This window comes from Myotis nattereri (genome assembly GCF_964212035.1).
Source record: "Myotis nattereri genome assembly, chromosome: 16".
NCBI classification, from domain to species: domain Eukaryota; kingdom Metazoa; phylum Chordata; class Mammalia; order Chiroptera; family Vespertilionidae; genus Myotis; species Myotis nattereri.
Window position 1 is genome coordinate 23629173 of NC_138091.1, and position 15576 is coordinate 23644748.

The following is a 15576-nucleotide window of genomic DNA, read 5'->3' on the forward strand; positions in this document are numbered from 1 at the left end:
AAAGAGGATTTCTCCTCTTGAGATTCTGTTTTATTATCCTTGAAGAAAAGATCCCAGATCCTTGCTCCAACACTTTCCTTTACATTTCATTGACCCTAATCAGGTTACATGTCTGCCCCTAGACCAGTGGTTGGCAAACTGTGGCTCGCAAGCCACATGTGGCTCTTTGGCCCCTTGAGTGTGGCTCTTCCACAAAATACCGGGCGCGCAGGTACAGTGCGGTTGAAACTTCGTGGCCCATGCGCAGAAGTTGGTATTTTGTGGAAGAGCCACACTCAAGGGGCCAAAGAGCCGCATGTGGCCTGCGAGCCGCAGTTTGCCGACCACTGCCCTAACTGGTTTGGCTCAGTGGATAGAGCGTCGGCCTGCAGACTGAAGGGTCCCAGGTTCAATTCTGGTCAAAGGCATGTACCTTGGTTGCGGGCAGTAGGAGGTGTGCAGGAGGCGGCAGATCGATGTTTCCCTCTCATCGATGTTTCTAACTTTCTATCAATCTCCCTTCCTCTCTGTAAAAAATCAATAAGATATATTTTTTTAAAAAGAGAATGCTGGCAATCATGAAGGAGTCCTTCAGTAGGCAGAAATTTTGAGGGTCTCTGAAAAATGTAAGGCGGGTGGGAGCAGAATGATTGAAGAAAATATGCGACTAAAAATATAAAAGAGAAAAACATACACTGTGAAATTTGAGAGCAGCTTTGAGGCATCCCAAGTTTAAAGAATGTAGATATGGATTCATCCTTGCATTAGGACATAGTGGTTTGGGATAAAGAGGCAGAATAATGTCTCCACACACAGAGAAAATAAATTGCTGACAGACTTCACTGACAGCACATCTTACCTCTTAGCCACAATCACTGGCAGTAGGCTACAGAAAACAAAAACTCGGCCCACAAAGGAGCAAACAGGGATTCCCAAATGCAAATGTAAGCACACACATAAGAATCGTGACTAAAGATTATCTCCATGACTAAATTCAACCAGTCCAATAATTAATAATACCCAAGGAAAAGCATTAATAGAATAAATGTAAGGAGTCTCTAAAAGAATTATAATTAATGCCCTCACAGCAGAGAAATTAAAGAAAATAAAAAGAATGTTATAGCCCTGGTCAAGTGGCTCAGTTGGTTGGACTGTCGTTTCATACACCATAAAGAATGTGGGTTCAGCCCTAGCTGGTTTGGCTCAATAGAGTGTTGGCCTGTGGACTGAGGGGTCCCGGGTTCAGTTCCAGTTAAGGGCACATGCCTGGGTTGCAGGCTCGATCCCCAGTAGGGTCGTGCAGGAGGCAGCTAATCAATGATTCTCTCTCATCACTGATGTTTCTATCTCTCTCTTTCTCCCTTTCTCTCTGAAATCAATAAAAATATTTTAAAAAAGAAAAGAATGTGGTTCAATTCCTGATCAGAGCACATATCCAGGTTGTGAATTCGATTCCCAGTCATGGCACATATAGGAGGCAACGAATCGATGTTTCTCTCTTACATTGATGTTTCTCTCTCTCTCTCTCTCTCTCTCTCTCTCTCTCTCTCTCTCTCTCTCAAATCAATAAAAACATATATCCTCAAGTGAGGATTTAAAAAAACGTTATAAATGCTATCTATGGAAAATAAAAGAACACTTAGGTACCTAGTGCTCAGATCTTGGTTGCTAATATTCTCAAATTTTTACAAATCAGGACTCACTGGAGAAATGACTAATTTAAGGACTGGGGCAGGAAATATATATATGTTGAGCCTGGAGCATCTTGTAGTGCCAGAAAATAAAGAAGAGTTCAAACAACTCTGCAAAGATTGTGGTATGTCAAAGAGACACAGCAGCCAACTGAAAGAGCTCCTAATGGCCAAAGATGAAACAATTTGAGCAAAGAAATGAAGTAGTATTGGATTATAACCAAGTATAAAAGAAATATTCATAAATCCATGCTGATATAAACAAATACTTGAATAAATAAGTAAATGGGGGACATAGACAAATGTGCTTCCTGTGCAGAAGTATTCAAAAAAGTGTGCCCTCAAAAAGGTAGAGTATAATGCTCTTCTCTTTAAGTGTGGGCTGTGCATAAGTGACTTTTTCCTGAAAGTAAGGTACAGAAATGAGTAACTTTACAGTGGACAAACCTGACAAAGCTATCTCAGTCAGATGAGAAGAATTAACATCAACAGTACAAAGTCATGCTAATAGCATATATGATATACTTGATAGGATGTGATGAGAATAGCATTTTGCCTCTGTAGTCTTCCTCCCCCAAACTCATAATCCCAACCGTATCATGATTTTTAAAAAAAACCTTCAGACCAATCACAATTAGGGACATTCTATAAAAATACTTGATAGTACTCCTTAACACATGTTCTATTTCTCTGCAGCATGTGGCACGGTTGATCACTTCTTCTCCACCGAAATATATATATATTAATCCTCACCCCAGGATATGTTTATTGATTTTAGGGAGAGAGGAAGGGAGAAGGAGAGAAAGAGGGGGAAGAGAGAGAGAGAGAGAGAGAGAGAGAGAGAATAGAGAAACATTGAGGTGAGAGAGAAATATTGATCAGCTGCCTCCCACACCCGCCCCAACTGGGGATTGAACCTGCAACCCAGGTATGACCTGACTGGAATTGAACCCACAACCCTTTCAATGTACCAGATGATGCTCCAACCAACTGAGCCACCCAGCTGACCTCTAATGTCTGCCCAAATTTCTTTCTTAATCCATTTGGTTTAGATAATACTGACCTCACCCATTTATTTTTTTATTTTATTTTATTTATTTAAATATATTTTTATTGATTTCAGAGAGGAAGGGAGAGGGAGAGAGAGATAGAAACATCAATGATGAGAGAGAATCATCAATCGGCTGCCTCCTTCTTTCCTCCTCCTGGGGATTGAACCCACAACCCGGGCATGTGCCCTGACCAGAATTAAACCTGGGACCCTTCAGTCCGCAGGCTGACGCTCCATCCACTGTGCCAAACCAGCCAGGGCACCTCACCCATTTAGATCCAGGGATGGATGGTGATCCAAACCTGACCACTGTCAAGATCACTAAAAATAAGGAAATCTGGGAGACTGTCAGAAAAGTCTAAGTAGTCTCTAAAGAAACCCTTGGAAAGCCAATATTTAATCTAAACAATGTCTTATACCCAATAGTAGATAGTATTTATGAACCTCCCTCCCAAGTTTTTATTTCCTTTTTGGCTAATTCTCTTATTTCAATATGGAGAAGTGTGGAAGGTAGTATAATGCTCTCCTTTTACATCTCGGTTGGATTTAGAAACAAATTGACCACTTTTTTTGGGGAAAGGAAATCCATTCTGTCTTGTAACACTGCTCATTAATATACATTGTTTATATTTTGATTTTAAATAAGTGTGTAAGAGCAGTTCTTGAAAGTGTGCAGGTTCTAATGTATTCTCTCTGCTTCGAACCTTTCCAGCATAATGCAAGACATATATTCCTTCTGCTTTAAAAGTAGTGCTACAGCCTGACTGGTTTGGCTCAGTGGATAGAGCGTTGGCCTGTGGACTGAAGGGTCCCGGGTTCAATTCCAGTCAAGGGCATGTACCTTGGTTGTGGGCACATCCTCAGTAGGGGGTGTGCAGGAAGCAGCTGATCGATGTTTCTCTCTCATCGATGTTTCTAACTCTCTATCCCTCTCCCTTCCTCTCTATAAAAAAATCAATAAAATATATTTTAAAAAATAAAAAATAAATAAAAGTAGTGCTACAGATGTATAGCAAATTAATACCTACCCATCTGCCACAACCCATTATAAACCCCCACATGAACTAGGGCATTCTCTATCTTCGTTACAGCCTATTAGTGCTCCCCTAGTATTCTTAGATATTATAAGTTGCTAAGCAATAATCCTAGTGCTTACGTTGTCCCCACTGATACGTAGAAGAGAAATAGATGTGTGTTTGGTTATAACTCTAGTCAAACACTTCTCTCGTAGGGCCATAAAACCAATAAAGGAAAAGGAGGTACAGCAATAGCAGGGTCAATAAGTCAGGATTCTGATTAAGCCTACATACAACTGTCTTTTGATTGAGTGACCTCTGAATTCAAGGATCATAAATTACAGCACTGCCCCAAGGAAAAATTAACTCAGATTCATTTGAATATAGTTTCAAACAGGTACTTTTAAAAAAGAAAAGCAGCTCTGTGTTTGGACATTCCTAAACCTTTTACAGATGTTTTTATTCATGTGTACATTCATTCAATAAATAATTATTGATGTCTCATTTTGTGCCTAGTACTATGCTAGGCACTGAAATTCTATTTCAAGATTTTCTTCCTAAACTCTTCATAGAATTAATAGCCTTTCATACACACTAACATACACACCTTCACCCTTGTATTAATCCACCTTCTAACATACAAAGACCTATTCATTTACGCACTATGGGCATAAATGCTTTCAACTAAATAATTCCTTATTCATATTGTCGAAAGGTCCAGCCTTACAAGTGACTTTTATCATTTCCTGCACTTAGTGCATAGCCCACTGCTGAGCATGGCCTCAGTACAACCCTATTTAAGGACATAAGTAGGAATGAATTATAATCCACATTATAATAAGCCTTAGTAGACTCTTTCTTCACAAGAAGGCATGTAACATTAGTGGGTCTGGCTCCTGATTAAATTAGTGAAAATTGACTCAGCAGGGCTATTCAACTAGATGTGTGATGTTCTCTTTAAACACAGACCCTGTCTGAAACTCAGCTGGCTTGGTCTTATCAGGATTTCTTAACATTTCCACATAATGTAGAAAGACTACTGTGAAAGCAGAGGAAAAGAAAGACTACTTAATACTACTAGAAATAAATTCAATAGCTACAGGAAAAGACATTTTCCTGCAAAACTTTGTTTAATCTTAGGCTCTGTAATGAGAACAAAGCTGAGCAAATTGATAGTTGTTTTTTTTTTAATAAAAAAAAGATTTTTCAAAATGCAAGTTAAACTCATAGTCTAAAAAGTAAAACAATTAAGACAAAGAAGTGAAAACTTCATATGGTATATTTAACCACAGTTTTTTCTATGCAAAGATATGTATTTGAGCACATTCTGGGAGCTGCCTGGCAAGATGCCATCATTTTGACAAATATATAATAAGGATAAAAACATTTCCTTTAACATGTTAAAATTGCAGTAACAGTTTCTCCTCCCACATCTTACTTATACACACACACACACATACATACACACACACACTCACAAAGGGAGGTTCAGAATATTAGATTTAATTATGACTGATCACTGAATAAATTAAGTATATTTCATTGCATTTAATATTACAACAAGGAACTGCAATGTTTTCAGTATATACCATGTTCTGGGATGAATAGACTTACACAAACAAAACACAATCAGCGGTTCTCAACCTGTGGGTCGCGACCAACGGAAAACATATAGCATATCAGATATTTACATTACGATTCATAACAGTAGCAAAATTACAGTTATGAAGTAGCAACGAAAATAATTTTATGGTTGGGGGTCACCACAACATGAGGAACTGTATTAAAGGGTCGCGGCATTAGGAAGGTTGAGAACCACTGCTTCTACTATACGTGGAAAAGCAATAACAGAAATTGAAAGTATAAGAACAGGAAAGACCAAAAACTATTGATTAATATGTTTTCTAGAGAGACAATAAATTACATAAAAGAATACATATGTGAAGTTTTGCAGGTGCAAATTTGGCCATAACTGATTAATGTGAACACCTAATTAAATTTATAACGAGTTACCTAGATCACAGTTTTGTTTGGCATGTTTAAAAGGAAAGAGTTCATTTGTAAACATGGCCCAAGTGATTAAGGTAAAGGCAAAGTAAATGTATGAAATAGTGGTGGTAGAGTATGGGAGTGAGAAGGAAGTGAAACCAAGAGACTGGTATGGGGTGAGGGCAAGACAGGTGGAGAGGGACTTGCAAAGAAACTTTTTAAAAAGTTAGTGATGCTGTGAAAATTGTCCTAAGTTTACAATAACAACAGAACAAACGTTGGAAAGTTTGGTTCTTAATGTGTAAATATTAAAATGTGTATTAATAAGAAGAAATAGTCATTGCTTAAATTGGTTAAAAAGACAGAGAAACGCTTTGTAGAAAAGTAAGCATCTAAAAGTTATAACTAGCATATACATAGCAATTTATAGGAAAACACTTCAATAATTATTATTGTAATTCAGCCTTGCGTAGTGTATCATATACTAAAAACTCAATACTTGTAAACTGAATTGAAGGGAATTTCAATTAATTGAAATTGTTAAATTGAAAATATTGTAAAGAATTTCTGTCACACAGGATTTCACTATGTATCTGAAATTAGAAGAACTAACATTTTTTAAAAATATGTTTTATTGATTTTTCATAAAGAGGAAGGGAGAAAGATAGTCAGAAACATCAATGAGAGAGAAACATCGATCAGCTGCCTCCCGCACACCCTCCACTGTGGATGTGCCCGCAACTAAGGCACGTGCCCTTGACCAGAATTGAACCTGGCAGTCTGCAGGCCGACACTCTATCCACTGAGCCAAACCGGCCAGGGCAGAACTAACATTATTAATAGCATTTGGTGTAAAGATTTTAAAAGTTATTGGCATTATGTGTAAGTTTGGTGTTTTCTCATTTTTTTAACTTATGATTAAACATAAAAAATATATTTTAAAAAAAGACAAACTAGTGAAAGGAATGATTACTGTCTTGCCCACTTATTTGTTGCCTTCTGGATCATAATACATTTTCAATCTGCATAATTATGTGGGATTTCAGTTAAGTATGGGGCTAGAAGTCAAACAGAATAAATGTGTGGTCAGGTACAGGGGTAAAAAGAAAAAACAGAAAAACAATATGCAGACCTAATCACTGTGGCTCCTCACTTTATGTTTGTACTAGAGGCCCAGTGCACGAATTCGTGCACCGGTGGGGTCCCTCAGCCTGGCCAGTGATCGGGTTGTCTTGCCCAGTCCTGAGCAGGGCCAATGAGGGTCAGCCTGCTGGGGACAGACCGCGGGAGGTTGGCTGCCTGGGAGGGACTGTGGGAGGGCTCCAGGGTGTGCGTGGCCCATCTCGCCCAGTCTGATCAGCCAGACCCCAGCAGCAAGCTAACCTACCAGTCGAAGTGTCTGCCCCCTGGTGGTCAGTGCACATTATAGTGACTGGTGGACTGGTCAAATGGTCGGACACTTAGCATATTACACTTTTTTTATATATATATATATATATATATATATATATATATATATATATATATATATATATATAGGATTAATGGGTTTTCTGGTATGTCCCCAATATTAGCTAATTTCCTCATTTAGTACAAGATGAATAATCATAATATTGCCTTAAAAGTATTAATAGAAGTTAAAGGGAATACATTTCAAACTATTTCTAAACTGCATTTAAAATACTCCTAGGATTATATTTTTAAAGGGCAAAATCTTGAGAAATGTATCCCTAATAAAAACTACATAATAGTTTTAAATTCTGTTGTGCAGAGAAGCAATTTTCAATCTGTTTCATCTTATGACACACATAAGCCAATTACTAAAATTCTGCAGTGCACCAAAAGTATTTTTGCCGATTTGACAAAAAAAATATAGGTACAGTTTGATTCATTCACACCTGATGGCTATTGTCATGTTGTCATTTTTTAAATTTGACAATCTAAGGGAAAAGAGGTCAGTGCCCCAACTAAATCGTCAGGTATTGCATGTTTTAAAAATTCTTGTGGCACACTAGTTAGTGTGCCTGCCACAGCATACCAATTGAAAATTGCTGCTGTAGGGGAATGGCTAGTTCTCTACCTTCAGATTTGATTTCATCTGGTTTTTCTTCTTCCCCATCTTTGTCGAAATCTAATGCAGAACTCAGTGCTGAACTCTGTGAACTCTGAAAAGAAAAAGAAGCCTTTCAAAATGAGTTGCTCTTCTTCAAAGTTGCATTAACTCTCCCAATTAAAAAATGTAGATAAATACCTTGTAGTTGCCAAACATTCCTACTTAATTTTGCTAGGATTTAATGCTATATATTAGAAGCAACATAGTAATCAGTCAATTTACTGCATTCACAAGATAAAATGTATTGGTTCAATGTGTAAGCACATATTCCTATTGCTAACAAAGTAATATGCTAAGAATATTATGCTACATGTACATTAACATTTCAATTATACAATACTTTCTAGAAACATAATTCACAGCATAGTGCAATCAGACTTTTGAAAATATTTCTTTTACTATTGGAATCATCTTCCATGCTTGTGGGTGAAAGAAAACATTTCATCTTAATTGAGGAAATTAAAGGTTAGTTTAAACAGTGGCAAAATAGCTTTTTGTACTTATGACAATGTACTTTTAAAAGAAGAATAGAATATTTTAGAGACTCATGTTAATCAACTTAATGGTGAATCCATATAACTATTTTCAGTTGCCTCCCTTTACTGTAAAATGCTTTCTCATATGTCTTGTATTTATTTAAACACAAAGTTACATAAATTATTAACATGAAAAGTACAGAATGATCATGAAATTACCCTAAAAACTGGTGGTTATTGTATTTAGGGTAATAGTTCTGATTTTAGAAAGCAATCTTTATTTATATATAATTCATAATAGCTCTTCACAAATAATTTACCTATGGAAGCGTCCTACAACTGATTCAAAGGAGTCAGCTTAACTTTCCATTTGCCATTTTATTTACCTGTCTGAATACCCACATCTTTTCTTTTCCTTCTTTTATAAGAAAATTAATTTGTCCAAGTTACTCTCCAGCATTAATATCTGACTTTTTATGAAAATTCTACCTCAATAGGCTCATTCCTGTTAGTTGCTTCCTGTTTCCTTTCTTTGTTTTCTTCTCCATTTTCCTAAAATGGAAACAGTGTTAATTAGTGTAATCCAGAAGGAACTGTCGATAAACTAATACCTTATACTCTAGTATAGCAAGCTTTTTATGTTAAAAATTTTCACATAATGAGTAAACATCATACCAAATAAAATCACACCAAGGTAGTGTATTAACAAATTCAAACAGTAACAGGCTCATTAATATACTAGAAGCCCGGTGCATGAAATTCGTACACGGGTAGGGTCCCTAGCCCAGGCCAGCGATCAGGGCCGATTGGGGCCTCTTGGCTACTGGCCAGGGCCTTCCCTCCCCTGGCTGTTGCCGGCCAGGGTCTCCCTTCATTCTGCACCACCTCCTGTTGGCCAGCACATGTTATAATGAGCGGTCAAACTCCCGGTTGGTCGAACTTGCAAGGGGACAATTTGCATATTAGCCTTTTATTATATAGGATAAGGAATATCAACTAACTAGAAGCAGGCCACTGCTTTTTAGTTGATCCCTTTTTTGCATTTTTGTTAAAATCTGATGCAGAATGCTTCAACTAAAAAGAGAATTAATTAAATGATAGAGTATGATATTTCATCTCAATTCTTCTAAGAAAACTAGTCTCAAATCCTCTCATGGTTAAATGGTTAGGCATCTATTTAGGCCAGGTACCTGAGCAGGTTTGGGTTCCTCTTGAGATGGTGACTTACTCATCTGGACCAGCAAAAAATATCATCAAATGGTAGGTGAAAGTATTACTAGACCATTATTAATAACAAAAAGAGAGAAAGACAACATTAATAAACAACACAAAGTACTCTGAAAGATCAAAATCTCCCCTGACCCCCACCACATCCCACCATTCTATTGAATGGTAATGAGTTCTCAACTGTTAAATTTTTCAAACTGTAATACTGTTATTTCTGTTATTACTGACCAAAGCTATATTAATGCTAGGCTAGTGCTCAGGGAGACAGGAAAACTCACCCCAGTAATCATCACTATTATCATTAAAAAAACAAACCCACCAGCAACAGTAATGCAATTAAATTTTTAAAAACATTGTCATCCTTTTTAATTTCTGAAATAACAATCAAGATGAGGTGAAGTAAAACTTTTTTTTTTAATTGTTTTATTGCTTACAGTATTACAAAGAGTATTACATATGTCTCCTTTTTTCCCCCCGCCCTTGACAATCCCCTGGCCTCCCCTACCCCCCAGTGTCTTATGTCCATTGGTTATGCTTATATGCATGCATACAAGTCCTTCAGTTGATCTCTTACTCCCCCCTCCCCATCCCCCAACCCTCCTAGGCCTTCTCACTGTTGTTTGACAGTCTGTTCAAGGCTGCTCTGCCTCTGTATCTATTTTTGTTCATAAGTTTATAATGGTTTTTATTATCCATAAATGAATGAGATCATGTGGTATTTTTCTTGACTGGCTTATTTCACTTAGCATAATGCTCTCCAGTTCCATCCATGCTGTTGCAAATGGTAAGAATTCCTTCTTTTTTACAGCAGCATAGTATTCCATCCTATAGCTGTACCACAGTTATCTAATCCATTCATCTACTGATGGGCACGTAGGCTGTTTCCATATCTTAGCTATGGTGAATTGTGCTGCTATGAATATAGGGGTGCATATATCCTTTCTGATTGGTGTTTTGTTATCTTGGGATATATTCCTAGAAGTGGGATCACGGGGTCAAATGGGAGTTCCGTTTTTAACTTTTTGAGGAAACTCCATACTGTCTTCCATAGTGGCTGCACCAGTCTGCATTCCCACCAGCAGTGTACGAGTGTTCCTTTCTCTCCACATCCTCTCCAGCACTTGTCGTTTGTTGATTTGTTGATGATAGCCATTCTGACAGGTGTGAGATGGTACCTCATTGTTGTTTTGATTTGCATCTCTAGGATGATTAGTGACTTTGAGCATGTTTTCATGTGTCTCTCGGATTTCTGAATGTCCTCTTTTGAAAGGTGTCTATTTAGGTCCTTTGCCCATTTTTTTTTCTTTTAATTAAATCTTTATTGTTGAGATTATTACATTTGTTCCTCTTTCTCCCCCCCCCCCCCATAACTCCCCTCCTCCCAGTTCCCGCCCCACCCTCCGCCCTCACTCCCCACCCACTGTCCTCATCCATAGGTGCACGATTTTTGTCCAGTCTCTTCCCGAATCTCCCCCACCCCTCCCCCCCCCAAGAATAGTCAGTCCATTCCCTTTCTATGTCCCTGATTCTATTATAATCACCAGTTCATTCTGTTCATCAGATTATTTATTCACTTGATTCTTAGATTCACTTGTTGATAGATGCATATTTGTTGTTCATAATTTGTATCTTTACCTTTTTCTTCCTCTTCCTCTTCTTAAAGGTTACCTTTCAGCATTTCATATAATCCTGGTTTGGTGGTGATGAACTCCTTTAGCTTTTCCTTATCTGTGAAGCACTTTATCTGACCTTCAATTCTGAATGATAGCTTTGCTGGATAAAGTAATCTTGGTTGTAGGTTCTTGCTATTCATCACTTTGAATATTTCTTGCCACTCCCTTCTGGCCTGCAAAGTTTCTGTTGAGAAATCAGCTGACAGTTGTATGGGTATTCCCTTGTAGGTAACTGAGTTTCTTTCTCTTGCTGTTTTTAAGATTCTCTCTTTATCTTTTGCTCTTGGCATTTTAATTATGATGTGTCTTGGTGTGGTCCTCTTTGGATTCCTTTTGTTTGGGGTTCTCCGCGCTTCTTGGACCTGTAAGTCCATTTCTTTCACCAGGTGGGGGAAGTTTTCTGTCATTATTTCTTCAAATAGGTTTTCAATATCTTGCTCTCTCTCATCTTCTGGCACCCCTATAATTCTGATGTTGGTACGCTTGAAGCTGTCCCAGAGGCTCCTTACACTATCCTCGCATTTTTGGATTATTTTTTCATTTTGCTTTTCCAGTTGGGTGTTTTTTGCTTCCTCGCATTTCAAATCATTGACTTGATTCTTGCGCTCCTCTGGTCTGCTGTCGGGAGTCTGTATAATATTCGTTATTTCAATCCGTGTATGCTTAATTTCTAGGTGGTTCCCCAATATAAGATCGAGGGTCTCATTAGTTTTCTTGTAGATCTCATTAAGTTTATCGGCGGCTTCTAAACAGTTCTTGAGAGACCTTAAAAGTGTGGTTCTGAACTCTATATCTTCCATTGACAATTTTGTCCTGTTTCTTTGTCTCCGCATTTTGTTATGCTTCCTTGGTGCACCCCCTAGTGGTCTTTGTGCGCAGTCTTATAAACCTTGATTGTTGTTGCTAATACCAGGGAGGGTTTGACCTCCAGGCCAAGTGACTATGAGAATCAGCTGTGTCAGCAGTGAGAGAACTTCTGACCTCTAGGGAGGTGCTAATCTAGCCTTTGCCTGAGGCTATCCAGCAAATGCCTCTGTGCAGGGCTTGGGCAGGGCGGGTTGCACAGGATCAATAGGGTGGGCTGGAGAGAGCAGTATGGCGGCTCTCAGTCCTGTCCCCAGGGGCTTTGCCTCTCTGAGTCCCAGCAACGGCTGCAAACCTCGGAGAGAAAGCTGCACTCGCTCTGACCGAAGCCAGACAGTCCCGCTTCTCCCGTTTGAGTCTGGGTCCCTAAAGACTCGCCTGGATCTGGAGCTCAGAGTCTGCGACTCCCTCCCGATTGAAAACGCCAACCGCGCCCTCCACCGCCAGCCCGCTCCGAGCACTCTGCACCTCAGAATTTGACTCCAGCACTGCGCCTCCTCTGAGTGTCCGTATGCGTTTCTCTTTCCTCCTAGTTGTAGGACTTCCACTCAGCCAGCATTCCTGTGGTTCTGGGTGATGTCCCTTCCGTTTTTTGGTTTCACTTTTGAAGTAGTTGTTCAAAGCAGCAAACTCCAGCGTTAACCTATGCCGCCATCTTGGTTCTCCCCCTAGATGAGGTGAAGTAAAACTTTGATGGCTACCTAATTCATGTGAGAAAGGCTGACAGAATAATAATCTCACTAAAGAGCATTTTTTTTTTTGAAGGGGCATTCTGAGAGGAATGTGATTTATCGGTTTTATTTATTCATATCAAGGAATTAAATTGGATAATTACCGGGTCCCTACTTCATTGCAAATGACTATAGATTCAACCACAGATTATCAAAATCACTTCTGTGCCAAAATTCATTTAAGAGTTTGTGTATGTTTAGTCTCGTTTGTGCTATGTAGAAAGTAAATTTTATATTCATGATCTCTGTCTGTAGGGCAGTTACAATCTAGGGACTCTTTAATCTGAAATATTATGCTTATAATGTACTAGAGTATTCACCTTTTTATCAACATAACATATGCTTTAGTTGAGTAAACAAAAGTACTGCCTTTGGAGACAACAGATTCCAACACTTAAAAAATAGCTGCCTTGTAGCCTTTTTGAAGCAGTTCATATATAAACTAGATTTATTTGATAGGTCCCAATTGTATATTCTCACAGACTGCTTTCTTTGCTTATAGTGTCCCATCTCCTGAAATTGCTAAGAAGCATCCTTCCATTTCTTTAAAAATCTGTTTTGTTTGAAAACACCCAGATAAATGCAACTCAATAAACCTTTTTTGGGTGCCTTCTATATGCAGGTAGACACTGGGGTTAAAAATATGAATCAGGCCTGCCTTTAAAGAGTTCCCAGGTTAGTGAATAAACAGATGCAACTCAGTTTGCAAAGTGCAAAAGTAGAGGTACATACAAAATGTTCAGAAACACAGAGGAATAAATAATATATTTTCTCGGAGAGATCGGGGAATTTTTCACAGAAAAATAGATTTTCAAGCTTTATTCAGGGACTAGTAAGACCTTTTTGTATAAAGGTGTGGGGAAGATTATTTGAGGCAGAAGGAACAATACACACACAAGAGGATATGAAAGTTCAAAAAGTGTTTGAAGCATTCATGTAATAGAGCATCTCTATATATAAAAGCCTAAGCAACCCTTTGACCATTCAACTGTTTGACCAGTAGCTATGACTCACATTGACCACCAGGGAGAAGATGCTCAGCACACAGGCATGGAAACATGGAACAGGCTGATGAATCTCAGAAGGAAAGCGGGGAGGGTGGGAAAAGATTAACCAAAGATCTTCTATGCATACTAGAGGCCCAGTGCATGGATTCATGCACCAATGGGGTCCCTCGGCCTGGCCTGTGGGGATCGGGTTGAAACTGGCAGTCCTAGAGGGGTCCTAGATTGTGAGAGGGTGAAGGCCATACTGAGGGATCCCACTGGTGTATGAATCTGTGCACTGGGCCTCTAGTCCTATGTAATAAAAATCTAATATGCTAAGTGTCCAGTTGGCTGTTCAGCCGTTCAACCAATCAAAATATAATCCTATATAATAAAGAGGTAATATGCAAATTGACCATCACACCCTTGCACAAGATGGCCACCCCATGTGGTCAAAAGATTGCTGCCCCCATGTGGGCACAAGATGGCCACCACAAGATGGCCGGCAGGGGAGGGCAGTTGGGGGTGACCGGGACAGCAGAAGAGGGCAGTTGGGGAAACCGGGCTGGGAGGGGAGGGAAGTTGGGGGCAATTGGGCTGGCAGGGGAGCAGTTAGGTGAAAATCAGGCTGGCAGGGGAGTGGTTAGGGCAGAGGTGGGCAAACTTTTTGACTCGAGGGCCACAATGGGTTCTTAAACTGGACCGGAGGGCTGGAACAAAACCATGGATGGAGTGTTTGTGTGAACTAATATAAATTCAAAGTAAACATCATTACATAAAAGAGTACGGTCTTTTTTTTTTTTTTTAGTTTTATTCATTTCAAATGGGCCGGATCCAGCCTGCGGGCCGTAGTTTGGGTTAGGGGATAATCAGGCTGGCAGGCAGAAGCAGTTAGGGGCAATCAGGCAGGCAGGCAGGCGAGTGGTTGGGAGCCAGCAGTCCCGGATTGTGAGAGGGGTCCCAGATTGGAGAGGGTGCAGGCTGGGCTGAGGGACAACCCCCCCGTCCCCCCCCCCCCCTGCATGAATTTCATGAACTGGGCCCCTAGTATGCTAATGATATGCTAAGGCTGCTCAACTGCTTGCTATAACATGCACTGACCACCATGGGGCAAATGCTCCAACCAGTAGGTTAGCTTGCTGCTGGGGTCTGGCCGATTGGGACTGAGCAAGACGAGCCAGACCACCCCAGCTGGCCAACCTCCTGTGTCCCTTCCCGGCCCCGATCATGCACGAATTCATGCACCAGGCCTCTAGTAGTTATATAAAAGAAAGTGGCAGAAAATGAGAGTAAAAGATGTCAATCAGTAGTCATTGGTGCCAATTCAATGCTAACAGGAAGCTTTAATTTGGGGTGCAGTAAAGAAGGAGACTTTATTCAGTGCAAAACAGCTCAATTGTAATACAGTACAGCTGTGAAAACAGCACTGAAAAACAGCTCAGTAGTGTTATAGCTCAGTTATGAAGCAGCACAGTTGTGAAACAGCATTGCTGAGAAGAGGCCCTGGACAAAGGCGACCTGGGGCAAGGCAGCTCCGCTCTGCTCAGGTCAGCTCCATCTGCGCTGGTCCACGCTGCTCTGCCTTGCTCTGCTCGTCTGTTCTGCTCCCGCAGGATGTCTTCCATGTTTTAGCACAAAAAGGGAAAATAGTCCTCAGTCTTTGGTGGAAAGGGAAAGTGCTCCCAGAGCCAAAGGGGAGCTGACTTCTATGGAAGGTCCCTGATTGGTCTGTCTGCATGCAACTGAGGACTCCAAATCTTCACAGTTTGATTGGTCCAAA

At 39.8% G+C, this 15576-nt stretch overlaps 1 protein-coding gene across 1 annotated transcript in view; it reads right to left on the minus strand.

Annotated features, from left to right (window-relative positions):
• EFCAB5 (EF-hand calcium binding domain 5) overlaps positions 1-15576 on the minus strand; it is a 104154-nt gene that overhangs the window by 75765 nt on the left and 12813 nt on the right. Inside the window, exons 2-4 of the mRNA XM_081108939.1 lie at positions 9506-9591; positions 8805-8867; positions 7807-7891 (exon numbers count right to left, since the gene is read on the minus strand). Coding sequence (XP_080965065.1) covers positions 7807-7891; positions 8805-8867; positions 9506-9547 — 190 coding nt within the window. The 5' untranslated portion in view covers positions 9548-9591. The remainder of the gene's footprint in view (positions 1-7806; positions 7892-8804; positions 8868-9505; positions 9592-15576) is intronic.